Source organism: Onychomys torridus, chromosome 7 (genome assembly GCF_903995425.1).
Source record: "Onychomys torridus chromosome 7, mOncTor1.1, whole genome shotgun sequence".
NCBI classification, from domain to species: domain Eukaryota; kingdom Metazoa; phylum Chordata; class Mammalia; order Rodentia; family Cricetidae; genus Onychomys; species Onychomys torridus.
The window spans coordinates 100,001,299-100,016,918 of record NC_050449.1 but is presented as its reverse complement, the minus strand read 5'-3'; the positions used below and the strand labels follow the sequence as shown (position 1 = coordinate 100,016,918).

Below are 15,620 nucleotides of genomic sequence, written 5' to 3'. Positions count from 1 at the left end.
TTATATTTACCTAAAGCCAACTTACTAGAAACAGAAAGACTACTAAAATAATGCAAAATATGAATAAGATTGAATAACAGGTAATAGTAGCATCATCAGACACATGCCTTTGTTATCTCTTTTACAGAAAGGGAATAGAAGGAACTGTAAAAAAACTATAAAAACCTGAGTAATATGTAAAATGGTTTAGAATTTTCATAAATAAAAAGGTAATTTCAAGGATAGGGATGTAGCTTAGTTGGTAGAGTGCTTGTCTTTCATGCATAAGGGCCTGGGTTTAACGCCCAGCTCGACAAAATAAGGGGGAAGATAATTTTCCATGTATCTTCTGTCAGCTACTCTTAAGGACCTCATTTAGAAATTAATGTCCCCTGAATACCATACAAGTGAATATTGACTGTAGATTTAAAAACATGAGGAAGTAACTAAAGAAAATAAGGAGACTGGGGATGTAGTTTAACAGAGTTTTACCTAATATGCACAGTCCTAACATCACCAAAAATCAAAATTAAAGCTACAAAAAAACCTTCAGCATAAAGGTTATCTCTGAATATACTAATAGCCAGTAGTTCAGAGCCATAAGGTAGGACCTCTGAGGCCCTCTCCATTATTTGATTGGTTGTTGATAGGGTTGGCCCAGTGCAATAGCTATAGGTGTGACTTGCTGACAGCAGTGGATGTAATAAATCTAGAAAATGCATTTCACAGCCATTCACTGTGGTGATATTTTGTTGTACTCTAATAAAATTTGCCTGATCAGAGGACAGAGCCAGCTACTAGATTAAACATAGAGATCAGGCAGGCAGTGGTGGCAGAGATCTGTCTGGATCTCTGTGAGTTCAAGGCCACACTGGGCTACATGAGATTGATCCAGTCTAGGAGAGAAACAGCCAGGCAGTGATGGCACACACCTTTAACTCCAGTATTTGGTAAGCACACACGCCATTAATCCCAGCACTAGGAAGGTTGAGATAGGAAGTGCAATGGGTAGGCAGAGAAAGGCCTGAGGAAACAGGAACTAGAGAACCTTTTTGGCTGAGGACTCCAAGGCATTCAGTCAGAGGATTTGTGGAGTTGGTGAGGTAAGAAGTGATGATGGGTTTGTACCTTTGTCTCTCTGATCTTTCAGCAATTACCGTAGTATCTGGCTCCAGGTTTTTATTACAAGACCATTTAGGATTCATGTAACAATTCATTCTATTTTCCAGCTCTTTCTATCTTGATGATTATAATATATCTGACTTTAAAATAAAACTGAGAAATGGAGCTTCCTCTAAATGGTACAGTGAGTTATTTTGATGTTTACAGGCCTGGATGTTGATCCATAATGAAAATTGCTGTTTCTTCTGTGAACAGATACTCTCTAAAAGTTTTATAGAACCAGTTATTTGATTGATCCAGCCTGACAGTTCGAAAGTAAACTTCTATAGATGGAACCAGAATTGTTCCAGCTCTATGAATTATGCTTTATTTGTAATTCTTCTAATGGTTCTGATATGTCTTTGATGAGAATTTGGCCAGTAAGCACCATGTTGCTATTTCTTCCCAGCATAGACTTTTTGTACCAATTCCAGCTCATAAACTGATAAATTCATGCACCAAGCCTCATATCTGCCAGACCTAAGCCTAGATGTCTTCTGTAATCTTTGTACTTCTACTCCCAGCCTTTCTCCATGTTCTTGCATGTCCCTTTTTATCCTAGAAGTACAAGGATTTATACTGATTTATTTCTATCTTGTATATATATTTTGTTTTTTCCTCTTATTTATGGTTCCATTTATCTCCCTGTACACTAATGACACAGTACAACTCAAGGATAGGAATTGCAGTAATTATGTTCATGTGTAGTTTCCACATGTGACATATGTGCTTCCAAAAGAAAAGTTCAAGCTGGTATTCTACAAACTATTGTATGCTTTTAATGCCGAGACTATCTATTCATTTAAAAATATATTACCAGTATTATTTCATAGAGCAGATTATTGATACTGTTTTAACCTTTATGATCTTGACTTAATTACTTAAGTTCTCTGAGCCTTTATTTATGACTTTTAAAATAGAACTAATGCTTGCCTGCCTCATACAATTATGTATCTCTCCATAGTTCAGTATATTCATGTTGCTTAAGATGATGCCTATGCTCACATAATTGAGCTTTCATAATTTTAATTTCCTGAAACAATGATTAGTATAAGTGGTTTTGGGAGCAGACTCTTTTTCAAAGAGAAACATACTCATGGGACCTGTATTTGAAAACACAATCCAGATGCTTCAGAATTCGGTTGTTTGTTTGTTTGTTTGTGTGTGTGCATGTGGGTGTGGAGACCAGAGTTTGACCTTTATGTTATTTCTCAGGAGCCCTTTACCTTGTTTTTTGAAATAGGGTTTCTCACTGAAACTTGGAGCTCACTGATAGGCTAAACTGAGTAGCTGGTGGGCCCCCTTTCTTTGCCTCCCCAGCACTAAGATTACAAGTGTAAGTATTCTCACCACACCTGGCTTTTTCCTGTTATTTATTATATTTGTGTTTTAATTTTACACATCAGCCATGGGTTCCCCGGTCCTGCCCCCTCCTGCCCCCACCCCCACCTTTCCCCCAGCCCCTCCCCTCCATTCCCATCTCCTCCAGGGCCAAGTCTCCCCTGGGGATTCATTTAAACCTGGTGGATTCAGTACAGGCAGGTCCAGTCCCCTCCTTCCAGGCTGAGCAAAGTGTCCCTGTGTAAGCCCAAGGTTCCAAACAGCCCGATCCCTGACCTCAAGCTCTACTATAGAGCTACCATAATAAAAGCAGCTTGGTACTGACATAAAAACTGACATGTGGACCAATGGAATTGAATTAAAGACCCTGACATTAACCCGCACACCTATGAACATATAATTTTTGACAAAGAAGCCAAAAATGTACAATGGAAAAAAGAAAGCATCTTCAACACACCTGGCTTTTTATTTTGGTCCAGGGGATTGAACTTGGAACCTCATTTAGTTGGTACATCACTGATTGAACTATCTCTTCAGCTTAGCTTTGATGTTTTGATTGACTACTATTTGCATAGCTCTGATAGATGTTTGAAAATATTGTAACTTGATTAAAGTAATCATGGGAAGTCCATATTATTATTGCTATTTTTATAAATAAGTAAATTGATGTTAGTTGGTTTCCTGAGTCATAGAGCAGAAGTTCATGGAGCTAGGATTTCAACCTCACTCTTCTTGCTCCATTCTTTCAGCACATTTTCCTGTTCCACATTTCAAGTATACATGTGTGATATTGGCAGGAGCCTAGATTTAGAAGTTCAGTGATACAGACTTGGGAAACAGCTGTGTGACTTTGAGCCCACCATATGTCTCTGTGAGCCTCAATTCTTTCCCTGTAAGGTGGCGATCATGGTACCTAACTAATGAGTAAATCTTCTAAGATATGCCATAAAATAACAACCACAGGTGACATTTGGCTGTTTTGTACATTCAGGCACTCTAGTAAACATTTGGCATGTTATTAACCTACTTAATCTTCACATACACTTGGTGATCCTCTAAGTTCTTAGTTCCTTGCCTGGCACAAAAGGCATGCTCTGCTAATGATAGCTTTTCAATCTTAACAGGAAGGGTTTGGTTTGATCATGCACTTCTTGGAAACCTCTCCAACTGGAACCACCACATGTCTCATGAAGCATGGCATTGATATGTGAGAAAGGGAGCTTCTGACATAACAGCAAAAACAGTTTCTTCCTTATGAGATTTTCAAACATATATTTTTAGTTGAGACATAGAAATGTGTTCATGGTCTAAACAGTTCCCATCTGGACAATAGAGGACAGATATGTCTCATGAAAACTCATCTAAAATCAATTAGATTGGTCAATTTGTATCTGATTAGTCAGGTCATTTTTGTAGGAATGCATAGTTTTGTTTGTTTTGTATTCATCCTTCTAAACTCTTATTTCTCCTTTTGCACTAAAGGTAAAGTCATCATGAGCTAATGATCAGTGTTGATAATGTTCCTAAATATGTAGGTATTGCCTATTTTCTAACATAAGACCTTCAACTAAATTAAATAGACCCCAGAGATAAATACATAACATTTTAGGCAGTGTTAAAAGCAATTAGGCCAAAGCCTTGACCAAAATTTAATAGTTACAGTTAAAAATAGGCAGACAAAATAAGAATACTGACTGATACTGGGCAGACACTTAGTTTGAAGCCTACTGTGAGAGTGGGGCTCCTACAAGTTTACCCTGCTCTCTCCCTAGTCTGCCTGTGGGACTAGCCACACCTATGTTTGGGCTCATGTTCTATCTTATTCTCTATCTGAAAAAAAAAAAACGGCCATGGTAATAACTACCATATTAATTTTAGAAATTAACACAGCAGTTATTAACTTTTCCTAGGCACTCTTTTTAAAATGCAAACTTACAGATCTTAACAGCCCTCTAAAATATTTTAAATGATGGTTTTTATGCCACCTAACCAGGGAAATATGAGTGAATATTTATCAGAAACATAGAAATCAAGAGGATAATAATATGGTAGGGAAGAAATAAATAATGAAACATGCTGCAGTGAGTGAGAAGAAGGTTATGGGCTCTGTTGAACCTGCATACCTACTCTGGTGCTTCTGAATGCTTGGAGAATTCCTGTGGAAAACAAAAGTTTTCCATCCCTCTGATTTAATCCTGAACATGCAGTGGCCTAAGACCTACCCAGTTGTCCATGCTTGTTGTCCCTGTAATAGGTAAAATGGTGAGTCACGCAGATGATGACATCCTTCATGCATCTTGTAAGTGGAGACAAACTATTGACATCATTAGTTATACTCTGCATATGAATTTTATTGGGTACAACATAATCATGTTTTATTATAATCATGAACCATTTGATTAATAAATGCTCAAATTTAAATTTTTCCTACAAAATATGCTAGTGATTGGATAAAATATGCTGATGAAGCTACATCCACCCAAATAAAATGATTTGAGTGGCTTCTCTTTTTCTTTAGCCTGTACTTAATGTCACTCATATTCTTATCCTTAGTCGTTTGCTGTGTAATATATCCTCATGAAGTTAGCCTTTGCTCCTAAGTCATAGCAATGAAATAGGTCTCCAAATATTACCAATTCCTTAGGGCAAGATTACCCCCCCATCGAGAGCCATTGTTACTAACTATAGAAATGAGTTTTACTTTTTTTAAAAATCTGGTAATTTTTGTTTCACTTTTCTCTAGACCGGTATCTTTGATACTTAATCACAGTGTGTTAGTCTGTTCCTGAGTTCTTTGTTCTTTCTTTCTGCCTAATTTGTTGCTCTCTCATTTTCAATGCCTTATTTTCTTCTGCCTAGTACTTACTTACTCCTTATATCTGTTCTCATATATTCTTGGTGCTTATTTCCTTCCTTTTTATTTTAAAATCATTTCTTTTCAAAACTCATTGAGCTTGATATGGTAGTACATGCCTGTAATCCCTCAAGAGCATAAGGAAGGAAGATCTTGAGCTGTATGTTAGCCTGGGCTACGTGGTAATACCCTATCTCAAAAAAAAACCAAAAAAACAAAAAAAAACAACCAAACAAAAAAAAAACGGAATCATAACAACAGAAGAAGTATAGGCTACAGCATGTAGTTATGGAAATGTGGTTGGAGACAGCAATATGAACTCACCTATCTCAATACAGAGGCAAATGATTGCATGTAGACATTTATAAATATCTGTATAGGCAGATTATAAGGGATATTAAATGATTACTGTTTGTTATCAGTAAAATCCATGAACAAATATTACAAGACAAAATGGAACATCTGAACCAAGTCACTAGCCTCTGCCACTGCCACTACTTGTTCCTCGTTCCAAAGTGCCTCGCATTCCTTAGCCCTGCCTTTTCTTTCAGTCACATCCATTCTCAATGAAAACCCCACCTCTTGGACCAAAACACTCCTTTCAATTGGCTAGCAGTCCAGTAACAGAATTCCTGTAACATTTCCCCCTCTTTGTCTAATTAAGAAGGAAAGGTTCGCTGGGTGGTGGTGGCGCATACCTTTAATCCCAGCACTCAGGAGGCAGAGGCAGATGGATCTCTGTGAGTTCGAGGCCAGCCTGGACTACCAAGTGAGTTCCAGGAAAGGTGCAAAGCTACACAGAGAAACCCTGTCTTGAAAAAAAAACAAAAACCAAAAAGGAAGGAAAGGTTCTAACCCTAACATAATAAAACTGTATACAATAAGAATTATTATCAAGTATTGTCTAGAAGAAAAGAAAAGTAATAACCTTAACAAAAATGAAACTAGATACAACAAGAACAATTATTAAGTAAGAAATACATTCTAAATGTCCAGTCCATAAGTAACTGGCAAATTTATAGAGATTACTTCAAAAGCTGTCCTCTCCTGAAGAGTCCAAAGTTTTGTACCTAATATGTCTTTTGCCAAGATTCAGGAGAACTGTAACCATCTAGTCTTCAACCCCATCAAAAACCTGAGAAAGATAATATTACCCAAGTAAGGAGGAGGTACAAGCAAGCAACTTCCAAGAAATGACAGAAACCGCTAGTTGCCTGGACAGTTACCCAAGGTTCCTCTCCAATATTGGGGCATCAATCTTTGGCCTACAGGCCTAGAATATCTCACAGACCTTTTTCAGAAGCAAGAAATATGAAGGACTGTCCTAGCCTATCTTGGCCAAGTTCAGCAATTGCCTTTCTTTGTGCCCTTATTTGCCCACTTTTGAGAGTATACTATCGGCAGTTGAGGCAAGGGCAGTTTCTTGCCCTAAAGGCCAGCTTGTGCCACAAAGAAAGCAAATTCCATATGGAGTGTCTAAAGTGCCCATCATCCTCTTTAGAAGTAGATCAGTGCTGCCAGGAACAGACACATCTTATGTCAAGAGAAGTAAGTTATTAAAACATTTTTAAATGCCATATTCTTTAGGTCTTTCAAGTGTTTGAAGATTACCCATCTATTTGAAACATATCTCTGCATACCTAGAAAACCTAGTATGACTATAAGTTTGATAAATATGGGTTAATGCCTATATTTCTCTATTATCCTATATAGCTTTTAAAAAATTTATTCATATTTTATGTGCATTGGTGTTTTGCCTGCATGTATGTTTGTGTGAAGGTGTTGGGTTCCTGGAACTGGTGTAACAGACAGTTGTGAGCTGCCATGTGTTTGCAGGGAATTGAACCTAGGTGCTCTGGAAGATCAGTCAGTGCTCTTAACCCCTGAGCCATCTCTCCAACCCCTCCATATAGCTTTTAAGGACTAAAACTTTATATTGCATAATCAAGCTATTTTGGTAACACCGTAAACAAAAATAGAAACAGATGTACAGTATAAGGACAATAACCTCAAATTTGTAACAATATACAAAAAAATCTTAAATGCAAGTAGAAACATACACAGTATAACAAAATAAATTTGTATAAATATACAAAAATATTAAACAAGTAGAAACATATATACAGCATGACAAAAATAACCTTAAATTTGTATCAATATACAAAAACTGAAGTAGAAACATATATACAGAATAACAAAATTAACCTTAAATTTGTATCAATATACAAGAATCCATAACAATGTAAATTACTTAAAACTGATAGTTGCTTTGCAGATATTAGGGGTAAGAAGTATGTAACCAAAGGCTTTTCTCTGTCCCACCCCATCCCGCAGCCACTTTTAAATAATCGCTCAGAGGCTTATATTAACTGTAAATGCTTGTCCAATGGCTCAGACATATTACTAACTAGCTCTTACATTTAAATTAACTCATTTCTATTAATCTATGTATTGCCACATGTCCCGTGGCTTACTGGTTCTGTTTGTTTGTTTGTTTGTTTGTTTGTTTGTTTGTTTGTTTTGAGACAGGGTTTCTCTGTGTAGCTTTAGAGCCTGTCCTGGAACTCACTTTATAGACCAGGCTGGCCTTGAACTCTCAGAGATTCACCTGCCTCTGCCTCACGAGTGCTGGGATTAAAGGCATGTGCCACCACCACATGGCTGGTTTACTGGTTCTTTCGCATCTTGCTTCTTAGGCTGCTTGCAGCTTCTGCTGTGACTCCGCCCTTCTTCAGCTCCATCTTCAGTTTGATAGTACCATCTAACCTTATTCTGCATCACCATTGACTGAACAGTTTTATTTATCAACCAATGAGAGCAACACATATTCACAGTGTACAGAAAGACATCCCACAGCAGAGGTCTAAATGAGTAAAGATATAAGGCTACTGGACTTTTTCAAGGGAAAAGAGAGACCTGGAGATGTGAAAGAAGACTCTTCTTCAGATTGTTTAACTAATCTTCTAAAAAGTCAAAACTTTAGCATTGTGCACAGTGAAGTTGGAGTGGGATAGGTAGATCCTATGAAGACCTTGAAAAGGGTGGCTAAGTGACTAGATGGGTATTCTGGAAAGGAAATATATTTTTAAGACTAGTTAGAAAATGATTATAATGTCCAGAAGAGAGATTATAACAACCAAACTAAGGCAATAAGTAGAAGAGTCCAGATGTGACAGATTTTGATACAGAAAATAGAACATACTGACTACTGCAGGATTCTGGCTAAGCAAACTAGTGGGCCCCACTCAGTAGGAAGGCAGCTGTGAGTGCAAACAGGCTGGGGAGAAAAACTGTACTCTAGACACGACTCTGTGGAGCAATGGGCTATAATTTTATAATACAACTAAGTGGAGATTAGCCACACTGGGTGATATTTGAAACTATGGAAGTGGTTAAGATGCCCAGCTGTGTTTGTAAAGTGCTATAAAAGGGAAATGGACTAAATGTGAGTGAAGGTCATCAATAAATTATATATACATAGAGGAATTGTGGGGACAAATCATTAGTTTGGCATCTGAATTGTATGTGTTTGGTAGAAGGTACATATGGGTAAAATGATATACACTGTCATTGCGATAGACAAAACACTGGCTTCAGTAGTCTTCCGAGGGATCAATACATGCTTTGTAGAGAAATCCAGAGATGGTGAGGTTGATAGCGTGGTACATTTTCAGAGCTTTCTTTTTGTAAAGAAAGAAGGATGTAATTTATGAAAAACTATAGTACATTTCAACTAAAAGTAACTACCAATTTCTAAATCTAGAAAGATGTCAAGAAAAAAATGTTAGCAAGACAAGTCTTTGGAGTCCTCAGCTGCTGGACACTTCTTAACTGTCTCGACTACTTGAACACGATGGGACAGTGTGCAAGTCAGACAGGAAGGCCTGTGCTCGCTCCTGCCAGCTTCTCACTCTTTACTGCCAGCTGAGTTATACATCACAAACATTGTCTTAAAGCGTTCTCCTTCCACTTTGTTTACAAGGAGTTCTCATAAGCAGGAAGCTATCCCCAGAGCTCTGGAGCTCTGTTTAACCATCCATCAGAACAGTTGGGAGTACATGAAGCTTACTGATTTGTCTAAGAAGTCTGAAGAGCTACTGATTCACTAACAAAATCAATTTAGCTACTTGGCTCCTTTGTGTGAGTGGCTTCTAAACAATCCTATTCATTTACAAATTTGTGGTACATCATACTTCTAGATGGAATGTTGCTCTATAACCCTTACATTGGTGTTTTCTTCTGGGAGTGGGCACTTCTGAGTTATCAGTTAAAGATTCTGAGATCCTGTGGATTTTTCTTTGTTCACAGATCCTGTTTTCTACACTTGGTAGAACTGAACAAGGGCTGAGGGTAGGAATCTAGAGTGTCAAATAGAAATTTCAGGAGATGACCCAAATGTCTGTGTTTCATTGGAATGTCCATTAGGTTCAGGAGTTTATTTGTAGTAGTTCTCTTTGAATTAACCATTTACAGAGTCACTAAACATCAGACTGTAACAGAATTATGCTCTTCCTCTATTGTTACTTTTGTCTCAATCCTTAAATCCCTTAGAAGGAACATTTAGTTCTTACATGTTCAGGAATCCAGCCATGTCTGTTAAGCTTTCCATCACCTAGACCACAGAGTACTTCAGTTACTGTTCTTAGAAGCTTTTCATATTCTCGTCCACATTGCCTAAGTTTAGTAGGGCTTTCCTCTAGGGCTAGTATAACAACAGTTGGATGACAACAAATTCTTAAAGTTTTTTACTCCAAAAGAATAAGAAATGTTGAGGGGGTAGGGAAAGCCACACAGAACAGAGAAGATAATTGTTCAAAACTGGCAGATGGGTTGCACAATAGCATCTCATTTTTCTAAATAACTGAAGTCTGGATGTTTTTACTCTTGCTATGACTAATAGGAAACTCTTTACAGGGAAAAGGATGGGAGTGGGACTGACCTTTAAATAAAAACTAAAAATTATTTAAATTCTCAATTTACTAAAAGTAAAACATTACATTGTTTTGCTCTTCTGTTAATTTTACTGAGTTCCTTGGACCTGCTGCTGCTGACTTGACAAGAGGCTCCCCTAACCTGTTTGGCTCCATATGTAAGCTCCTAAGCTCCATGTTAATCACTAGAACATCATTGGTCCCTTTTTTCTTAAGTGGACATGTTTGCAGCTTAAACATAAACTGGGAAGTGATACCTATTAGTCTTTTTTTAACGTTTCAGGAAGCAATGACATCTAGGCCATCTGATAATAAAGTGCCATCAGAATATAACATTGACAGCAACTGGTAGAAACAGATGCAGAGACTCAGTCAAACATTAGGCCAAGCTTGGGGAATCCTGCTGAAGATGGGGAGGAAGGACTGTAAAAACCAGAGGGGTTCAGGACACCATTTAAAAAAAAAAAAAAAAAAAACACGGAATCAACTAACCTGGGCTCACAGAGACTGGGATTGACCTAGGTCCTCTGTATATATGTGACAGTTCTATAGCTTGGTCTTCTTGTGGGACTCCTAACAGTGGGAACAGGAACTGTCTCTGACTCCTTTACTGGCTTTTGGGACTCTCCTCCTCACACTGGGTTGCCTCACCCAGCCTTAATATGAGGGAAGGTGCTTAGTCTTACTGCAACTTGTATGCCATGTTTTGTTGCTATCCCTGGGTGTCTGCCCTTTTCTGAATAGAAACAGGAGGGGAATGGGGAGAGGGCCTTGGGGGGAGAAGGGAGAGGGGAATCTACGGTCGGAATGTAACATAAATTATTTAAAAAAAAAAAAAGAATGTAACACTAAACAGACAAACCATTTATGGCAGAAAATAAGCTGAAGTGTTAATCAGTCATGTTTGAAAATGTTCATTTATTGAATACCTATGCAAATTGTCACCTCAGTTGCTAAATATATCTCATTAAAGATTCATATGGTAAAGAAAAAGCTAATGTCATGGCTGTTTCTAAACAGTAGTATTTGTTGAAAGAAACCTTTCTCTATCAGGAATTATCCCTCCCACCGTGTGTGTGTGTTTGTGTGTAGAGCTAGAAAAGAAAGAACTCATTCTACTTCAGAGATGAAGATATTTTCCCACTTGAAAAATATATATACTTGATAATGTAGCTTAGTAACAGAAAATAAGCTTGGTATGAGGCCTTAGGTTCAATCCTTAGCATCCCCCAAAACTTATAGACATGTGTGTGTATGTGTGTGTGTTCAAGTGTGTGCATACTAGGAAGGATTCATTTTAATTTTAAAATTTCAAAATTATATATGTGTGTATTACATTAATATGCACACTTTTTATATGCATATATGTAAGGGTTAATTTTAATATCTACTCTTTCTCCAAGTGTCAATCTTCTCTGTTAACAGTAAAAGAACCTTATCTAATTGTAAAGCATATACTCATTTCTGCAGGAGAGTGAAAAGTCCTTTTCTCTTCAAACTTACTGCTATACATTGAGCCACTAGACTGGATGTTTTAAATTCTGGTGAGCCATAAAACCTGTCCTTCTGTTACAGATGTAACAATGAGAGTGAGTGGACCCAGATTCATGAGAACATCATCCGAAAGTCAAGTACCAAGTACTCTGCCCCCAGTGCCAGCCATGGTGATGTATTTCTTTGGCTAGGAAATTTTGTGTTGCATTTGTATATGCTAATTCAGTAGTTGGTGTTGATTGACTGCTGTGTAAAGTTTAATTTCCATTTGTTTCCTTCTTTTCTTTATTTAATCATTTAAGACCTTTTTGTATCTGCTGACTAAAATACATTTTTACCTTTTTAATAATGAAATCTATACACTTTGCAATGTAACTTGAACTCTCAGTAAAGTGAGCAAAATGTTTCAAGTTTTGTTACATTGTGAAATCTGTTTTCTGGAACAAAAAGACAAATACTAGTATCAGTTCTCTTTCTACTCCTATTGAATGTCAGCGTCTTGAAGAAATCCTGACACTAATGATTATTTTTCTAAAAAAATATCATGGCAATGGTGTAAGTTAGTGATAAAACATTTGCCCAACATGTAACCCTGGTTCTATACCTAGTACTGTGGCAGGAGAAATGGAAAAGAGATCAAACTTGATGTCTTTCCTATTACTATGCACAGGGTAGATGTGTGGTTCTGAATAAAAAAAAATGTTTTGTTTTTGTAGGTCTTATTATTTCCCTACAGCTTTTTCGTGGTGACATGGAACAGATCCGGCGAGAATATCCCATGATATTTAATAGAGGATTAGCAATTACAAGAAAATTGGGATTTCCTGATGTCATCATGCCAGGTAGGAAGAACTGCTTGGGGGTGGGGAGGGAATGGACTAGCAGAATGGAGTTTAGTGCTCCTTGCTTGAGCAGGTGGTGAGCTAGTCAGGAGAGCTACACAGCCATCAGAGTCAAGCAGCTGACTATAGTCTTCAGCAGCAGCCCTTTGGGTTCCTTACCAGAAGCCCCTGCATCATGTTCCTCAGTGTAACATGGCAGGTCAGCAGATGGGCACTGTGGAGTTCTGGTAATAAGAGAACCAACATGAAATTGCTTCATAGAGACGTTTTCGTAACCTTCTCTTCCTTCACATTCCCTAGTTGAGGATTCTTCATGAGAATTTCCTGCTTAAGGAGAAGAATTTATCAAAATATGTGTCTACACTATCAGAGATTCCCATTTGAATAGGAATTACTGGCACATTTTAATGTAACAGAAAATAGATCATACAAACGTTACAGCTTTGGGCATTCAAAATATTACTGCCTGACCATTTTCTCAGCAGTTGTCTCAATGGAGATCCAGGGCAGAAAGTACAGATTCATTTCCTCTCCAGTATGGTTTTACTAGGCAGATAATAGGCTCGTGCTTTCTACTAGGTGGACTAAGGTAGAGCTGGAAAAGTAGATCCAAATATGCTCTTTAGAGCTGAAAGAGCTGTTAAAAGTGAAAGGGCCGGGTAGAGATTGATGGCAGCTAGTTTGATAACCAAGAAGATGTGAAGGATAGGGAACTCAGAACAGGCCAATACCTGGTTGTCTGGATAGATTCTAGGAGAGTTAGACCCATCCTCTCAGTTGAGTTTTAATTCCCTGTACAAACCTTGTTTTGTTAAGAAGGCCAGGCTAGGGTGGACTAAATTGTGACTACTTTATAAATCATCTATTAGTTCTTCCTGGCTCTTGACTAAACCCTCTTGTTGGAAACATTTGCCAATAACACCCCCAAAGGGGAATGTGACTAGAACATAAAGAAGCCCATACAATGGTCCAGCTGCCTTCCAGCTGCTCTGTTTGCCCAGATCTATTTTCTATCGCCTTCCTTCTCCCCGTGGATACTGTGTGTGCAGGCAAGGTGCTGTGCATTGCTTTTACTTTCTACTCATGAACACAGGAGGCTCTTTGGATGGCAAATTTAGGCCAACTAGATCAATCACATTTATTGCTAAGTGCTAAGAGACTTCATGCTTATGAAGGGCCTCCATCTGGCTATCATACAGGTGAGTGTTCATTGAAAGTTGCTCTTGTACTTTCCTGATTCCATTCTTCAGCCCTGTCTGAACCCTACAATCAGGGAAAGAAAAGCCCAAACAAGTCTCAGTTTTGCAGCAGTGTGGCTTTGAAAAGAGAATAGAGGCTAACTGAAATTGATTTAATGACCCTTTCAAAATTAGATGTCTAGGTGCTAACTATAGTGGAATAATAGGTGTTCTTTGAGTCCTTTTTTTTCTTAATATTTTTGTAGAATATCTGGACATTATCTTCCTAATAGCTCATAGAATTAAAACTAACTAAATAGAATCTAGAAAGAAATAAACTTCAGTCAAAATTGTACATAATGGCTGGGAAACAGCTCAGTCAGTAGAGTGCTTCTCTTGCAAGCATGAGGACCTGAACTTAATCATTAGAACCCATTTAAAAAGCTGGATATGGTGATGTATGGTATAATCTCAGCACTCGATCAGGAGGCAAAGACAAGCAGATTCCTGAGGCTTGCTGACCAACCAGCCTAGCAAGCTTAGCAAAGCTCCATGCCAGTGAAAAACCCTGTCTCAAAAAAGACCAAAGGTGAACAGCTTCTGACTTTCCTTTGATCTCCACACATGCATATATTTATACAAATTATATTAGCAAGATACATTTTTAAAAAAACAAAATTTTTCCTATGGAAAAAGACCTGCTCAAGTTCTTTCCCTCACTTTGTATCATTGACACTAAAAATGACTGAAAGTGTATGATGTCAGGCATTAGCGAGACAAGCTATGGTTGAGGAAATATTCTGTTTCCTGAGAAACTAAAGCATCGTCAGATGATTTTCTCTACAAGGCAAGACATGGGGCATTTCCTGGAGACCTGGGGCTGGGGCATATATGTGCTACTTCTGGGTTGTCTACCTTTGCAGTACTGAGTGTTATAGCCAAAAGTAAGCAGGATTTTGTACATATTCTGTTCCATACTCTATCCTTTCTCCCCCTTACACAAATGGCCACCCCTGAAATTACAACTATTATCCCCTTATATTGTGCTCCAGTATATTTTCAGAATGGGTTTCACCATCTTTAGACAGGGTGAAGTGCTGCACCTACAGGTTCTGCTAAAGCAGGTGTGTGTGTATGTGTGTGTGTGTGTGTGTGTGTGTGTGTGTGTGTGACCATTAGTGTGTGTGTGCATGTGTGTTATATTGTGGTCAGTCTTGGGAACAATGACTGTAGGAAGAAAAGCCTTGGAAAGTCTTGTAAGTCCTAGCCATCCCTCCTGAAGCTGGGTCTTCTGAGGGAATATTGCACCTGGGTTATAACATTCCTCAGCTTCAAAGTGCTGGCCAACTTACAAAAAGCTGCAATTTCATCTTCTCGACACATGGACACATGGAGCAAGAACAAGAAAAGAAACTGTGTCAGTAACTGTGAGCATATCACGCTAAAGTCTGAGAAATTATAGTAAATGGAAAATTAGAATTACTTGTAAGCTGTGATCCTTATTTTAAAAGTATCCAGTATTTGGCAGAAACTACCAGATACTCATATGGAGAGGTCTATTTTTGTCAGGCTGGCCCAGATAGATTCCTGTCCAAACATGTTGCTAGAGCTGCATAGAAGAGTTAAGCCAGACTCTAGGCACAGGTATCTAACATGTCATTTCTAAAAAAAAGTCTTTCTGGCTTCTTTTCATTGTTTTCTGTGAGAGTTTATATATTTGCCAGGTAGATGCTGTAAGCAAAAGACAACCACCTGTGTGCCATAGCTGAGTCCCTAATTAAGCCATCCAGCTCTACTCATGGCCCTTAGTAATGAGCAAAGTCAACAGTGATACTGCAGG

At 38.1% G+C, this 15,620-nt stretch overlaps 1 protein-coding gene across 7 annotated transcripts in view; it reads left to right on the top strand.

Annotated features, from left to right (window-relative positions):
* The window catches only part of Dock3 (dedicator of cytokinesis 3), a 391,678-nt gene that overhangs the window by 244,507 nt on the left and 131,551 nt on the right, over positions 1 to 15,620 (top strand). For all 7 annotated transcript variants that reach the window (XM_036193576.1, XM_036193574.1, XM_036193572.1 and 4 more), the window contains exons 13-14: positions 11,842 to 11,930; positions 12,477 to 12,602. In XM_036193576.1, the coding sequence (XP_036049469.1) occupies positions 11,842 to 11,930; positions 12,477 to 12,602 (215 nt within the window). The remainder of the gene's footprint in view (positions 1 to 11,841; positions 11,931 to 12,476; positions 12,603 to 15,620) is intronic.